The following is a 16,998-nucleotide window of genomic DNA, read 5'->3' as shown; positions in this document are numbered from 1 at the left end:
GGTCAGTGTGGGGCAAACGGTTGACAGCTCCTCAGTCATTTCCCATGGTTTTATTACAAAACAAGCAACAAAACAGTTTTAGAAAATTATTCTTGTGTTACATACCAATGAAGAGATCACATAAAATGAGAAGCAGGCACAGTCTGCACACAGCCCAGCCGCGCTTACAGCCGAGTGCGTTTCACAGCTCAAACACACAGAACTAGTTCAAAACACAGTCCAGCCACACATCCCGGACTGGAGGGAACAAGGGTGCAGAGTGCTGCTGCCAAACGTGTCGCTCTGTCTGCACTCCGCTTAGCAGAAATGACTAACTGCTGCAGGAAGGAACAGAGACAAACGGGGACCCTGGGGGCAGAAAAGCAAGGGTGGGAGATGCTTCTAGAAGAGACGCAGGAACCTCGTCCACGCCAGTCATGCTCACAGCTCCTGAAGCTGACGTGGGAAACTCACTTTCCAAAATGCTGTTACCCCATATGCTGGTTGAACTGGTTGACGCCCGAAAACCAATCTGCTAAACTACCAATTCTCTTTATTGATAGGGACTTTGGGGCTGGTGTCCGAGCATGCTTAGGTTCAAAAAAAGAGAGGGGAAAAGTTTGCTTCAAGTAAACGAAGAAGCTAGATCTTAAATCTACTTTCTTTCTCACCGGAGCCCAGCATTCAACTCAAAACCAAACGTGGAAGTCCATCATTTGGACCTAATATACACCTATGTGTATATTATGATAGCTTACAAAACGCAAAGGGCCAAACCGTTTTCACCAAGCCACTGGCCAAGAGCAAGCAAGCCCTTCAGAGCTTGCAGGAACAGTGGAGGGGTGAGCATAGCGTCTGAAATACTGTTGCAAACAAGGTCAAGATCACATCAAAAGCCTTCTAAGGGCCAGCCCAACTCAGAGAAGGCTTTCAACCCACAAACAAAACAGTTACCTTCTTTCTACAATTCACTTATTCCAAAGCCTATTGCCCACAGCTTATCCTGCACCCTCACTCTATTTTTTTCCCCCTATTTGGTTCTATTTTAGACATTTCAACACTAAATGCTTTGGTCATGCGTGCACCGTCTTTGGCTCACAATTAGAAGGTCATAGTGTGAAATCACCCAGCAGGTAAGAAAGAGGGACATGAAATGAGAAATGAAAATTGAAATGAGATTTGGAAATGAGACTGCAGAGCTCATCGTACTTTTTATATTGGAAGACTGACAATGTTGTAACTTGAACTTCCCAAGTATTTGACAGTGAGAGTCCTTGTTTTCCCTTTATCAAGACAATACAATCTGGACTGCAAATATGTTTCACACACACTCTTAAAATAGATCTTACTGATTAGGAATGCTGCCACTTCACAACAGCCACTGTATTTAAGACTAGCAATCTAGCAGACAGTTTCAACAAGACAGACATGGGTAGAGTTACGCAATGAAAACGTGACATCTTTGCCATTAGTTGGGGAATGTTTAAGGACATCTCTGAAGCTCTTTACGTTTCTCCATTAGTTCCATGTTAAGTGACGTACTTTTTCTTTGGGCAGCTGAAGAAGTTTCTTTAGGAAAATGTTACAGTGAAGTTAGAAATAAGGAATTTGAGGAACTCAGAATGGCCTCTGGAAGTCAGCCTACCCAGAACATGATGTCGAGTCTGGGCCGTTCCTAAGCCAGGATATGAGAACAAAAAGTACTTAAGTGTATAGAAAGGAAGAGAGTGGGGGGAGAGAAAGCTAAAGAGATGCAGTGGTGAATTTCTTTCTTTTAGGCCAGGACCAAAAGATCAAACTTTATGTTAGTAAGGGACATGGCTGGACCAGTTTCTTAGTGGGACTCAGACTACAGGGAAACTGCACTTCCTGAGACACAAATGTTTCTCCTTAGGCACCAGGGATTCTTCTCATCAAACAATTCTTCCATGCATCAGATAGAGACACAGGAGAAAGGGGATTTACTTAGAGAAAAATATCTATCTTAGTCTCCTCCCTCTAAACACTAACATAACATTGAATGATCTAGCTGCTCAAAGTTACAGAAATGGGCTGTGTTCGGTGTGTACTGGGGAGCTCCTAGGAAGTTCGCATTAGCATCTCATCAGCTATGCCGGCTAGACAGATTCTCCCAGAGACATGGGAAAAAATGGAAGAACAAAAGGTGTTGCACTTAAAAGGAAACCCAACTTTCCTCTGCTCTTCTACCTGGAATGTCCCTAGCTAGAGACTTATGGCTTCTAAGTCAGTGATTCTACGCCCAGTTCCTACTTCACTCAACACACAGATGTCTCAGGACTACCTCTGCCTCGCTCCCGTTAAGTGCAGGGAACCCTCGTCACATCACGGGGTTTGATCATGCGTGCACACCAGGATTCATCCAAAGAGCAACACAAGGAATAAAAGAGAAAGCAGGCATTTGACCTACGGGTTAAGAGTGCCCGGCTGCGTTCATGTCCTGGCTGTGTTTCCGATTCCAGCTTTGTGCTAACACACCCTGGGTGGCAGCAGTCACGGCTCAAGCAGCCCAGTCCCTGCTACCCACTTGGGTACTCACAGCTCCCAACTTCTACCAGGGCCACCCAGCTCTGGTCGTTGTGGGCATTTGGAAAGTAAATGTCTTGTTCCTCTCTCTCCTTTTGCCTCTCCAATAATAGAAAGAAAAACAGTACATCAGCCAGGGCCTACAAAACACTGCACTTGACATTATGCCAATCTTGGTCAATGCAAGAAGCAGCATGTGGCATGGGTTCAAGGTAACTGATCTTTGCCAAAATGGGACTTTTCTGCTGCCTGGGAAACGTGAATGATGAAGCTTAGCTGCATGAACTGTAATGCCCCCTTCCAAGCACCTGCTTTAAAGCTGATGTGAAACCCCAAAACCGAGATCCATCCATCACACACTTCACAGGTTCTCCAACCTGCCACCCGTCCCTGATAACACTATGTCATGGAAATTCGGTTCTCAGTAACATTTAACACTGCTGAACCAGACACAGAAACTGGGTTGGTAGGTCTGTAGTATACATTTAGAGCATTTTAGACAGAGGGCATCTAGAGGAGACGAACATAGTTTCCGAAGCTGGCTGCCGCACTGGGATGAAGTTACTCCCCTCACCCTCCAAGAGGTCCCCATCTCTTCCCCAGGATCTGATGTCCAGCCCCCAAATTTTCACAGCACCTCTCACAGTGCATCCCGACGATGCTGAGGCTTGGGGCTCCCATCGCCTCCCTGCCTATCACCCTCCAATGCACAAGCCTCAATCCATATACAGGAATGGGCTAACACCGAGGAACTAACCTATGGTTCTCCGCCTGGACTGGATAAACTAAAACATGGCACAAGGCAAAAGAAAAAAAAAAAAAAACTGGCTTAGAGGTGCACCTGAACTCCCATGGGCCTCTGGAAAGGAACCGCCTCCCAACCCTCGGAGGAGTTCAACAAAGGGCACCCTGCTCTCCAGTGAGGAGCCTACAGGTCCAGCCCAGTGACCTTTCCCAACTTAAATACACTGCATCAATATTACAAAGAGTGAAATAAAAAAAAAAAAAAAAGCCAGTTAGATGAGCCCTTCCCAGAAGCATCCACAGGAATACAGGTGCCACCCAGGCCTCTGGTCACCCCTCCAACAAGGCAGGGAAGCTGAGACACAGCCGCCTTCTCTCCAGACATCCTTCCCTCCCGTCCTCCCTCCCTCTAGGCTGCATCACACATCCGAGGTCCGAATATTCTCATCGTCAAGGTTGAACACGAAAGGTTTCTCCTTGGGGTGCTGGGGCTCCGATCTGTGCCTCATCCGGGAGCCGGACAACGCCCCAGCGGTGCTGCTCTCTCCGCTGCCCAGTCGAGGCAAGAACAACGGATCCCCCAGGGTCTCTTCGGTGGGCAGCATCTTTTCCGTGGCCTGGGGCACAGGTGTCCAGGGCTGCCAGGAGGCGGCTACCGAGGGAGCTTTGCAGAGGGTTTTCTTTTCTTCCACGGGTGGCCGTCTGCCCAAAACGGAGTTGACGCCACCCGAAAGGCTGGAACTTCCAGGTCGTGTCAAAGAAATGGATCTGGAAAAGGATAATTCCTACAGGACCAGACGGGAAGAAAAAGGCAAAGTCAGGACTTCTCCCAACAGTGTCAGCCCCCAAGTCCCAGCCCAGGACCACCCCCATCTTGGGCTCACGCATGCCCCGTGGGTCACAGTCTGCCTGGCACATCAGAAAACCCTGCTTCACCTCCTCCAACAACCAGAAGAAAAAATGTGTTTCCAAAGGAGCAGAAGCAGAAAAATAAATCAAACACCTGAGTCTTCAAGTGCCCGTCCGGGCCAGATGCCCACATCACTAAGTACACTACGCTGGCTTGAGGGGGCTGCATCTCTTGAAATTGACTGTACGCAGTGAACAGGAAGTGACTTACCCTGGGGTGGCACTTGAGGGCCTGGGCAGCTGCCCCGATCTCCTTAATCCAGCTGTGCATGTCTTCTGGACTATCCGCCTGTAAAAACAGTTACAGCGCTGAGACAGGACTCCCTGGCACCGCCAGTTGAGTTTCCCAGTCTGACTCAGTGCAAAGTTTCATAAAATTCCCTGGCAGGGATCTCAGAAACCACCTAGCCCACTGGCTGCCAGCCTGCTGACGGCATTTTTCCCCCTCCTTGCGATAACTTATATGATACCCAGTAAATAAATCGGAAACGGAACTGCTCCCAAGTGGGTCAGAGGTCAAGGAGCTGGCGAAGGACTGACAGCTAGCGGAGCCCTGATTTTAACAGCCCCGTTCAGGAGGATTTGCAGAGAGGTTTGGCTTTTGTGGGGCTGTCACTGAAAGCAGGTCATTCTGTTCTGATAACCAGGATTGGAAAAAAAAAAAAAAAATGGCTAAGTTGAGAACAGGAGAACTCGAATCTAAACCAGCCACAATAAACCTTGCGCTCTCTGCTCTGGACCAACCAAGGGACCATTTCAGTGCATAAATAAATAAATAAATGTCTTCAAAAATTTCACAGACATAAGCGTTACGCAAAAACTGCAGGAATTTCAGAAATAGTTTGCGTCTGAATAAACTTATTTTTTAGCGCCATTTTTTTTCCCGTGAACTTTTTGAAGCATCCCGAACATTATCATATCTGAACAAGCCAGACCTCAAGTGTGGCAGGATTTGGAAAGCCAAACTTAAGGCACAAAGTCTGGCTGTGCAGTGCAGAGTAACTGTTTGATCCTCAGAAACAACTGGTCAACCCCAGAAGGGGGCAGCAGCGGCTCTAGGAACAAGAGGGAGGCACACCCAGAGGCAGGGCCCCTGCAGCTGAGCTGAGCTGCACCCACAGCTGCAGGCAGTTCCGTCTAAGGGAACTCAGCCCGTGACAGCTCCAAGCTGCCTCAGGTGCTGCTGGTCACGGCCATGGGCCCCCAGCTGAGAGCCCACTACGTGCCTCCGCTGTGCCCTCTAGCACCTCCCCTAGGAGTCCCAGCCGAGCACAGAGGAGTGCACCTATGTCCATGTGCAAACACGGCTGCGAACATCCCACACTGATCTCCAAATGTTCTCTGCATCCTCCCCATCACTTTCTCCATCTCCTCTTTTCGCATTAACAGCATACATAAGGCCAAATTTCTTTCTCAAGCCTCAAACCGATGTTTCTATCACCCATTCCTGGGCCCCCCAAAACAAACCCTGGTGGGTTGGCTAGGTGCAGGAGGCGCCCACCAAGGAAGCTGAGAAAGGTGACAGCAACAAGTGCCAGCAGGGGGAAGGAGGGCACCCCTCTCACCTCAACTCTACTTGCAAACTGGACTTTTGTATTCCGGGGCTCTCCTTGACTTTTCCCAGCTCTGTCCCTGACACGCTAACTGCAGGTAATCCCTACCTCAGATGAATGAAGTGTTAAGATCAAAGATCTTTGCAAGGGGGTGGGGAGGGGGATGGAGGTCTTCGTCCATCAAAGGAAAAGCATTTATCATTAGAGATTCCCTTCCTAGGGTCAGGACGGAAGCCCAGAGGGAGTTAGAGAGGCACACACTTGGAAAGCCTCCGGAGGACCACCCCCAAATCACTGTCCTGCAGTTGCTGAGCTACTTTCCAGGAACCTCAGCAGCACACGCAATGTCAGCCCACGAGCCACGGGCCACCCATCTGATCTGCTCTGAGTCACCCTCACCAGGCACTGACACCCCATTACCCTAAACCTTCGTACTCGGCAAGGAATCGCTGGATCAAAGAAAACCAGGAGCCATCAGGATGCGGATACGTTCATCACAATGAGTTGTTTTCTCTCTCTCTCTCTCTCTCTCTCTCTCTCTCTTTTCTTAAAAAATTACATATTTAGGGCCTGGCGCAATAGCCTGGGGGCTAAAGTCCTCACCTTGAACACACTGGGATCCCACATGAATGCCATTTCTAATCCCAGCAGCCTCGCTTCCCATCCTGCTCCCCGTTTCTGGCCTTGGGACCCTGCATCCACCTGGGAGACCTGGAAGAAGCTCCAGGCTCCTGGCTTCACATCAGCTCAGCTGTGGCTGTTGACACTATCTAGGGAGTGAATCAGAGGTTGGAAGATGTTTCTTTCTGTCTCTCCTTAGCTCTATAAATCTGCCTTTCCCATAAAAATCAATAAATCTTTTAAAAAATGTGCTAAGGTGTATAACAACATGGAAAAATACTAAGATATGACGTATTCTCTTATTTAGAAAACAAATAGCAGAGTTAAACAATATATCGATATTTGTCTTCAAATTAAGTTTTGGGGTGCTTTCAACTCTTTTATTTTCCAGCATTTATTTTGTGACTATCCTTTACGAGGCCTTATTACATGCAAATAGGAAAAGGGGATAATAGCAAACTGCATTAGATCATTGCTCAAGAATAGTTAATAGGAGCCAGTGTTGCAGTGCTGCGTATTAAGCTGCTGTCTGCAACACCAGCATCGCATATCGGAACACTGGTTTGAGTGCTCTGCTTCTGATCTGGGTCCCTGCTAATGCACCCAGGAAGGCAGGGGATGATGGCCCAAGTACCTGGGGCCCTGAACTCATGGTCCAGGTTTGGTCCAGCCCAGCCTCAGCCACTGTGGCCATTTAGGAGTGAATCAGTGATTAAAGATTCATTCGCTCTCACTCCCTTCCTTTCTGTGTAACTCTGCCTTTAAAGTAAATAACCAAATGCTTAAAAAAAAAAAAAAAAAGAAAGAAAGAAAGAAAAGGAGAGCTGAAGGCCACCCGCCGCATGGTGAATTACTGAGAAACTAAAAACTTCTGAAAACCGAGGAACAAAAAAAACCTGCTACATTCACACCTTCCTTAACTGCCCGACGTGCGAACAGCGTGTGCATTTGCTTGTGGCACTCGGTTCAGACCAAAGGCTGGGTTTCCATCCTGGAGGGCAGTTTTTCAGGGTCAGAGGACCAAAGGTGTCACAATGCAGCCTGCGGCTTCATCGCAGTCCGGTGAGCTCCATCAAGTAACGACGGGGAGCCCAGTGCTCTGACATGCCGAGTCCAGAAGCAATGCATTCCAGAAGCCATCGCAGAAGGGCTCCAGTGCCTGCCTCTGTTGTTGTTGCCCTTGCTCCTTCCAAACTACCGAGGCAGCTCCCCCCTTCCGGAGCCTCTCTGCCCGACAAAGGACTTGCAGCCCTTTTCTGAAAACCAATGCCATGTTGGTACACAGCCCTGCCACCCCCATGACTCCAGGTGCTGTCATTCACCTTGCAGTCTAACTTAAACAAGTGAGTATCCACAAAGCTTTAGGCCTGTACTCTGACTACGACTCATCTTGTTTATTTTGAAAGGCAGACTGACTGACACAGAGGGAGAACATTTGATCTGGATGATGCCTCAAATGGCTCCCAGGCCAAAGCCAGGATCCAGGTAACTCCCATGCAGGTGGCAGGGGCCCAATCACCTGGGCTGTCTTCCAGTGCTTTCCCAAGTGCATTAGCACAGAGCTGGGACTCAAACTTGGGTTCCTATCGGATGCTGGTGTCAGAGGTAGGAGCTTAACCAGCCAGTACCGACCAATCCCCTGGCCTGCCAGCAGTGCTAACTCGTCCTTACAGGGCAGTCTAGTCCCAACAACTGAGTTAGTAACCAGTTGTCAAGTCACATTTATACTTAATGCATTTATCATTTCAAGTAACTGACCCAACTTCTCAATAACCTGCATAACACCCTTGAAAATAAATAAGTGGCTGACCACTGCTAATCTGACAGCCCAAGAATTAAAATCATATGTATCCATTTGCTGACCAACTTGCCACTAGCACCTGTCTAGAGACCCCATTACTACAGATACTGAATTTTTGGTCACTCCATTTGCCCAGATCCCCAGTTACCCTACACTGGTCTCCCCTGATGCAATCAGGCATCCTCGGTTGTTTACAGCCACACTGTTAATAATAATTAGGGTTCTGGACCAGGCTGCACTTCACAGAACTAAGTCTAGTTCCAGCACCTACCACTTTCCAGTCAGGTCTATAATTTACTGGACTTATGAGACTGGACAAATATAGGGAAATTTTAAGAAATTAAAGGAAAACAGAATTAAAAGAGAATTTATTGTGGTGCAAAAAAATATTAATCTATGTGTAGTTTTTCCATGATAAGGATTTTCCAAAAACTTATTGAAGAATCCACATGGATCTAAAAAAAAAAATCTGCACCATAAGAAGCTTCTCTTTTATTCATTTTAAAAATTGTATTTACTTATTTGAAAGGCAGAGAGAAGGGCAAAGACAGATTATCCATCTGCTGGTTCACTCTCCAAATGACGCTAGCCATCAAGGCTGGGCCTGGCGGAAAGCAAGCAGCTTGGAATTCTAGCCAGGTCTCTCACATCGGAAGAACAACTGCCTCGTCTTCTGTAGCTTCTCCAAGCACATCAACAGACAGCACTCAAACGAGCGTTCATATGACGCCACAGCCTCGCTGTCTGGACCACAATGTCAATCCCATCTTTCCATGAACTTCTTGAAATATCCATGTCATCTGTTGTTATAGACTCCGTTTCCCCATATGCAAAATGCAAATGATTTCGGAGACTCCTGAGAAGCCAATGCCAGCGTGTTGCTTGGCGTGTTCAGTGTCTGCTAAACAGCGAAGACTGTTACGGTGTGGGATACAGGGTAAAATGATCCCTACGTGGGACACAGACATGACAGAGAAGTGAAATGACCGACGCGTGCATGGTGAGAATCCAACCCAGGTCTTTCTCTCCTAAGGAGCGCTATTCTCTGCCCTGATCAACCCTGCTGTCAGGCCAGCATCCCTAAACACTGAAGCTAAACAGCTCTTGCTGACAGATGTACTGGTCGTATCTCAGAAAGCAGTGGGCAAAACTGCTGGCATCTCAACACCAAATCGTACATGCAGTCACCTTTGGCGCTCGGGGAAAAAAAAAAAAAAATTGGCAGCCAACACAAACTTACTCGGATATCCTGTAGACTTTTTCCCCAAGACGGATGAAATGATCCTGTAATGTTGGACAGTATTTCCTTTGCCAGTGACAAATTTCGGTCTTTTGAAGCAAAAATTAGAACTTCAGAAAACATCTATCTAGCTCCCTGGGCTTGACAGCGTTCCATAGTTAAAGACACCACTAAGGAACATCAGTGGCAAAGCAAATGGCATGATTTTGTGACACTGCAGAACCCCGGTATCTGAGTATCCAGATGACCAGTGTATACCGTTACAAAATCATGCCTGAATAAAAAATGTTATCTATTCCAAGTACAAAATGAACCAATGGATTTCAACCTAAAACTGGGGTCGTTTTCTGCGGGTATGCCTTAGGTTCCGTGTTTCGCCTACCTGTTAAGGAGGCACCATTTGTTAGGCTGGGGCCATGTGGCTCAGCCCCCACCTGCATCACATTGTCACATGGGCCACAGTTCAAGCACCAGCACCTTCCCCTCCAACCCTGCTGCCGGCCAGCGGCCTGGGAAGGCAGCGGACGGTGGCCCAAGCTTGGGTCCCTGCACTCATATGGGCGACCACTCCTGACTTCGCACAGCCCCAACTCTGGCCGCCGCATCCATTTGTGGAGTGAACTGGTAATTGGAACATCTCTTTCTCGGTCTTACCTTTCCTGTTACACTACCCTTCAAATAAAAATGAAGTCTCAAGAAAATCACCATTTGTGAAGCTTCAATATAAAATCAAAGACCTCCCAAATGATCTAAATAGGCTATGAAAATATTCTTGATTTGCAAACGTGTATCTGTGTGAGGCCAGATTGTCTTCAGATTCTCCCATCAAAACAACATATGGTCACAGATAAAATTCAGAAGCAGATATGAGGAAAATGTTGTTACCTTCTAATTAAGTCAGCAATTAAAAGAATATGCAAAAATATAAAAACAGTGCAAACTTTCTTTGTAATTTCTTGAAACATTGTTTTTTTTTTTTCATAAATGTGTTAACATATAATGAGTTCATGGTTGCTGTTTTTAGGTGAGTTAATAAATATTTTCAGTGACTTTTTTAAGTCTGCGTTATTCTGGTACTTTTCATTCTGAGTTTGGTGCCATAAATAGATGTGTCCCTTTGCTGCCTTGTTTATTTCAGGCAATGCTCATGTTCTTTTATTGCTGACGAGGGGGTGGGGCGGGGGGAGAACAGAACACAAACGTGGACAAAGCAATGAGAGACTGTCTTGGCAAATGTGCACATGGCCATGAAGATGTCGCAATGCATTTTGAATGCTGTGTGTTGTTGTTGTCTGTGTCCCAGACCGTTGTCATTAGTACAAAGCTCTCTCCCAAACTCGCCACCAGCAATATCTTCCTCTTACAAACACCTATGGAGCGTCATGAGTGGAACGCAGTGCAAGTGCTTGGGCCCCTGTCACCCACTTGGGGAAGCCTGGATGAAGTTCCTAGCTTCACCTTGATCCAGTCCTGGCCATCGTGGCTACAATGCCATGAACCCAGATTCCCTCCCCCTGCACACTGCTAGGCAGCCTGGGCTGGGAACTTGGCCCTTATTAGGGCTAGAGCCCCTGTTGGGACGCCTGCTTTTCCAGCTCCTATGACTTTGGAAGATGTTGGGAGGACTCCAGAGCCACGGGTGGAGAAGGAGCTTCTGCCAAGCGCCCCGTCACAGCCCAAACAATGGCTTTCTCTGTGCAGCTGGGTCTTGCACCTGGTGCCTGCGCAGCGCCCTCTGCGCTTCTGTCCTTCCGCACAGTGATGCCCACACGTAGACAGCACTTATAAATACCCTCTAAAGGAGAAGTGAAACCACTGGCCAGTTCCCCTTTTCTCTGCTTAGCTGCAGCCCAGCAGCTGAGAGCAGTTGGTACAAACTCGCTTGCCCCCAGTGCAATGGTTCAACGTGCTCTTATTATTTTATGGTCGGGAAGTCTTGGGCAAACATCCTGTTGAAAATAAAATGAGACTTGGGGGCGGGGGGAGCTAAACTTATCCCACCACCACCACCACCACCTGAAACCTCAAGCAAAATAAAAGAGAAAGCAAAGTCAAGGGCAGGCCTGTCAGTGAGCCTTCCAGAGGGGGTATTTACCTGCACATAGAAGGTCCTGGAGCTCGTGATGATTTCAAACAGGTTGTCCCTCATTAAGAGATCGCTGCACAAAGACAAGGATGAAGTTAGCCAGCCTGCTGGCGCACACACCAAGGACTTCCTCTGTCCAGGCACTGGCCCCCGACTACCACTGAAAGAAGGACAGTGGGACCTTCCAGGCCATTCCTCACTCCACCCCTGCCCCTTCCCTCGAGCCTCACCTCCTTGAGGGGCTCAGCAGCCCCTGTGATCCCGGTGGACTCTCCCGCACACCTCAGTTCTGACAAGACAGAGCCTCCTTTGCCCCCACAGTCCTGCCTGTCAGTTCTCTTCACCTTTCTTAGTACTTAAGACGCATGGGATGATGCATGAAAATATTAGGTTTTGTGGGCTTTTTAAGAAGATTTATTTTATTCATTTGAATAAAGATTTATTTTAGGGATGGGTGGGAGGCTGGGTGGGGCTCTTCCCTTTGTTTCTCCCCTGACCCCAGATACAGGGGAAAAAATGATGATATTAGTGTGGAAACAATGATATTACCCACTGTCCAGTAGCCCCTGATCCTCTGTACCCTAATCAACCAAGATCATCTTTAAAAATAAATTATGGAAACTTAAAAAAAAATGATTTATTTTATTTATTTGAAAGGTAGAATGACAAAAAGAGAGAGCCTATGAATGAATGAATGAATGAATGAATGAATCTATCTACTGGTTTACTCCCCAGATAGCCACAAACCCAGGGCTGGGTCAGGCCAAAGCCAGGAACCCAGACCTTCATCCAGGCCTCCCATGGGAGCTGGCAGGAGCCCAGGTACTCGGGCCATCTTCTGCTGCTTTCCTAGGTACATCAGCGGGAAGCTGGATCGGAAGCAGAGCATCTGGGATTCAATTCACTGGACGCCACAGGTGGAGGCTTGCCCACTGCCCAAAAACACAGAGCCCTACCGCACTATTCTAGGTGTTTCTCTGCGCATGATTTCATCAAACCTTCACAAAAACTCAGCACTTAAGATTTTCTCCATTTCTTGTCGAGCAAAGTCAGGCTCCAACACTCTATAGGACTTGTCTACGGTGCCAGAGGTTTGAAGCCAGATCCAACCCAGAGTCTATGTCTTCTTCACTCCTGTGGGAGCCAACTCTTCATTTCCAAAACCTCCCGCCCCCTCGGCGGCATCCCCAGCATTTTCACTCCACTCCTGCTCTTTGCCTCACTGCACTGAGCCCAGGCGGACAAGCAGCCAAGGAGGAGAAAAGCGAGGTGAGTACCTAACAAGGCTTCATACAGGGTGTGGTTTTGGGAAGAGAAATCAATGCTGACTTCTACAAGGACAAGGGCAGCGAAGAGCTGATGCTCAGGGTCAAACCTCAAATTCAGCCCAGATTAATTACAGTGTGAAATGCCTGTGCAGTCACTAAAGACTGAAAGCTCCAATTCCCACCTTAGGAAAAACCAGAAGGCAGACATATGCAATCAGATGTTTGGAGTCACACTATTTGCCAAGAGCTAAAACAACACCAGTAGGGCTTTGCACAATGGCCTGGTGGCTAAATCCTTGCTTTGCATATGCCGCGATCCCAAGTGGGTACCAGTTTGTGTCCCAGCTGCTCTGCTTCCCTTCTAGCTCCCTGCTATTGGCCTGGGAAGGCAAGAGAGGATGGCCAGAAGCTTGGGATCCTGCACTCATGTGGGAGACCTGGAGGAAGTTCCTGACTCCCAGCTTCCCATCGGCTCAGCTCTGGCCATTGTGGCCACTTGGGGAGTGAACCAGCAGATGGAAAATCTTTCTCTCTGTGTCTCCTTCTCCGTGTATCTGCCTTTCCAATAAAAATAAATAAATCCCCAAACAAACAAACAAACAAGCTCCAGAAAAGGACTGAGCACAGTCAGCGCTGCCTTTGAAATGGCAGGGGCCTGGCCAGTGGCACGGGAACGGGCAGAAAGGGGAGCAGTAGACCAAAGCTGTGTGTGTGTGCAGAGGAGCAAGACAGGGCTCAGACAGGCCCAAGATCTAACCCCGACGGGTTTACAGAGAGGGCATTTCTGGCTGTTAGTAAACTACGGAGGGTGGACCGGACGCAGGGATGGAGGCATCACCGGAGACAGCTCCATCCCACATTGCAGTGCAGGACTTAAGTCTTGGCTCCACTCTCGATTCCAGCTTCCCACTAACTCACACCCTGGCAGGTGGAGGGTGATGGCTCAAGCGGTTGTCTTCCACTGCCCACATGGGTGATCCGGACTGTGTGTCCAGCTCCCAGCTTTGGCCTGGCCCAGCCTTGACTGTTTTGGGCATTTGGGGAGTAAAGCAGTGGATAAGAGACCTTCATCTGTCCATCTCTCTCTCTCTCTTTCAAAAAGCAGATATTTAAAAGTAAAAACCTCACAAGCTTCCGTGAAGTCCTCAAGTACTAAGCGGAGGGGGGAACAGCGTCCTTTATCCATCAGGGAGTCAGGACAGAAGCACCTGGCACATGCGTGTCAGCACAGCCCCCTTCTGAGTTGAAACCGCTCTTCTTCCTGACTTAAACGGCTCATGCATTCAAACCATCCATGCATAGATGAGCACAGAGCAAGCACAAACGCAACGGCTGTGGTGGTAAGATCAAAGCAGGTGGGAAGCCCCCACCCCTTCCACATCTGCCCGTTGCTTTCGACTCAATTCAGTGTAACCAAACACACGCAAGTGCGTTACTCAGATGGGCTCATCCCTGCGTCCAGCTTCCGGTCAAACAGTCCAACAGCCACATACACTGCCTGCTCCAGAGACCTCCTTTCCCATGGGCTCCCACTCCCTTCACTTCTACTCAGAATTTGGTGTTATTCTGGCAGAGGTTTAGGGGAGAAAAGCATGAAATGTTCTTAGCTTAGAATCCCCACCCCTGTTTCTCCATAATGTGCCAACCTGCCCCAGGGCAGGGCTGATGCTTGCATTAGTGACATCCCATGCCAGAGGGCCAGTCTGAATCGTGCTTGCCCTGCTTCCAATCCAGCTTCCTACTAATGTGCCTGGAAGGACAGCAAAAGTCGGATGGAGGCTTTGGCTTCAGCTTGGCCCAGGCCTAAATATTGTGATCACCTGGGGAGTGAACCAACAGAAGGAGAATTTCTCACTCAATCCTTCACCCTTCTTCATTCTTATCTTTCAAATAAATCTTCTTAAGAGATGCTTAGGGGTTCTCTCATCTGCAGGAGCCGTCCAGAGTGAGGCATAATCAGGGTCCTCCAAGGACCTAGACAGGCCCAGTTTTCCCGGTATTCACAGTGGGTTTCTGGAGCCAGGCTCCCGGTGCTTCCTCCCACGGCTTCTCCTGTGACCTCGCCAATCTGTGCTCTGCAGCAACCGTCATTTGTTGCCTTTGCCTCTGCTTCCTCGGCTCACACAGAACCTTGCTCTCCCACAAGACCTTCCACGCCTTTGTGGAAGAACAGGCAACCCTCCTCAGACAACGATGGCTGCAGGCTCTGCCCGCACACCCCACAGGACGGAGAGATACAAGCGCAGTGTCTCAGGTCCACACACACAAATGGCCCCGAAGAGGACTTCCAGAGGCAGAGAATCACCAAGGTTTAGTTCCAGGTGCAACTGTGTTTGGGATTGGATGTGGGAGATCCCTTAGCCAGGTCTCAAATGCTTCCTTAGTGCTCCACTGCCCTTGAAAGGTAGCTAATCCCTAGTGGAAAGAACATACTAAAAATATGTGTTATTCATATCCCAACGAGGATAAGAGAGACACTGTGGGTCACCCTCGGTGTTAATGGACTGAAAGGGTCAAAAGGAAGGGACAAGAAGAGGCTTAAGAAGCCAAGAGAGGCTGCCTCCGCATGAGCTGATGCCAGTGAGTACGGGCTTGATGTCCCCGGAACCGTGAGCAGCAAGTACCCCAGGAACAGCAAGCTCTGCTCTCCTTCTCCATATTGACATTTTTCTTTTCCTCCACTTTTTTTATTTACTTGAAAGGCAGAATTTTAAAAAGAGATAAGGAGACACTGAGAGAAAAAAAAAAAAAGACCTCCTAACTGCTGGTTTCACCCTCTCAATGGCTGGGCCAAGCCAACATAAGGAGCTTAGAACTCCATCCGGGTCTCCCACATGGGTTGCACAGGCCCAGGCATTTAAGACCATCTTCTGCCACTTTCCTAGGCACATTAGCAGGAGCTGGATTGAAAGTGGAATGGCCAGGAATCGAATCGATCTTCATAGAGGATGCTGACATCCCAGGAAGCTCCATAATACCAGCCCCTCTACCTGAAATGATGAGAGACTCAGTGGCTTAGCAGTGAGAGTAAGGCATCTAAACAGTCTCGGGATGTCAGACAAGACTCTGGGCCCCCACTCCCCACTCCTGGAAAAACATAAGGACTGGTGAAGAGAGCCCCAGAAGAGCGGAAGTGACAGTGTGAGCCAACAAAGGCTGTACAGTAGAAACCCAGCTATCAGCAGAGAAACAATAAGCAGAGACAATTACCCAGACTTGACCAGACACTCATGGGTCTTGAGGACATCCTTGAGGAAGATGGTACGCAGTGGCTCTCGGTCCTGGCAGGGCACAAATGCAACAGCAGGTGAGTAAGTCCACGGACTTCCTTCATCCCACAACCCAGACCAGCCACCCAATGTCTTCCGCTGAGCAGGCTCAAGCAAGTTGTTCTCAAACTCAGAGGGAAAAACTCATCTCTGAAGAAAGTGCTTAGTGTCTTAGACTGTTCAGGGGCTCAAGGTGCAGCAGGAGAGGGGGCAGCAGGAAGTAAAGGCCACTCCAACAGCCTGGGAAAGTCCACAGCCAAGGGCACTCTGGACATCTCTGTGTGTCTGTCTGGATGCCTATTCATGCACTCTCTGGCCTGCAGTGCAGCCATGAGCCTCCTCAATGTCACCAGGACCCCCAGGCTGCTACCAACCTGCTCACCCTTGAAGTAGCAGATGGTGAAGTCGTCGAGGACGAAGAAGCGGCGTTTCCAGCTCTTGCGCTGAATCAGGAATTAAGAAAGCGGGGCGTGAGGCAGTGGCACTAAACTGTCCAGGAGCCCACACACACAGCACAAAGGCTTCTGGCCCTCGGGGACAACAACTGCCACACACGGGTGGCTCCATAGCTATTCCCCACATCCCAGTGGCTTGGGTGAGACCAGCAGGGAAGACTGTCCTAGTATGCCCCTCAACCTGCAGGCTGCCACTCACCACGTTGCCCTGTTTCACACAGTAGCCGCACTTGATGAGGGGTGGCCCGGTGGAGGCACGGCAGCCTGACGTGGGGATGTAGCTCTGAGACCTCCGAAGGATGGCATGGGAGCCTGGCTCGCTCCCTTCCTGCCCGTCCCCACCATTCTAGAAAGAAAGAGTGTTGGGATCAGCACCTCCTCCTCTTACTTCCTGTGTGTAGCTGCAGCCGCCACCCACCTCCAGCCAGCCCAATCCCTTCCTTGCCTCTCAGAAGCCGAATCGATATATAAGAAGCAGGCAAGAAAACGAAGGATGTCTTGCTGCCATTAGGAGCACGCAGAGAAGGGC

At 48.9% G+C, this 16,998-nt stretch overlaps 1 protein-coding gene across 4 annotated transcripts in view; it reads right to left on the bottom strand.

Moving 5' to 3' along the window:
- Nucleotides 1-35: 35 nt before the first annotated feature.
- PLEKHA2 (pleckstrin homology domain containing A2) overlaps nt 36-16,998 on the bottom strand; it is a 79,719-nt gene continuing 62,756 nt past the window's right edge. For all 4 annotated transcript variants that reach the window (XM_040970473.1, XM_040970456.1, XM_040970446.1 and 1 more), the window contains exons 7-12: nt 16,669-16,815; nt 16,389-16,457; nt 15,956-16,026; nt 11,487-11,550; nt 4,388-4,465; nt 36-4,052 (exon numbers count right to left, since the gene is read on the bottom strand). In XM_040970473.1, the coding sequence (XP_040826407.1) occupies nt 3,687-4,052; nt 4,388-4,465; nt 11,487-11,550; nt 15,956-16,026; nt 16,389-16,457; nt 16,669-16,815 (795 nt within the window). In that variant the 3' untranslated portion in view covers nt 36-3,686. The remainder of the gene's footprint in view (nt 4,053-4,387; nt 4,466-11,486; nt 11,551-15,955; nt 16,027-16,388; nt 16,458-16,668; nt 16,816-16,998) is intronic.

The sequence above is a fragment of the Ochotona curzoniae genome, unplaced genomic scaffold (genome assembly GCF_017591425.1).
Source record: "Ochotona curzoniae isolate NIBS_2020 unplaced genomic scaffold, NIBS_Ocur_1.0 contig_1976, whole genome shotgun sequence".
Taxonomy (NCBI): Eukaryota; Metazoa; Chordata; class Mammalia; order Lagomorpha; family Ochotonidae; genus Ochotona; species Ochotona curzoniae.
Note: the sequence above shows the minus strand (reverse complement) of the source record. Positions and strands in the feature narration are given on the sequence as shown.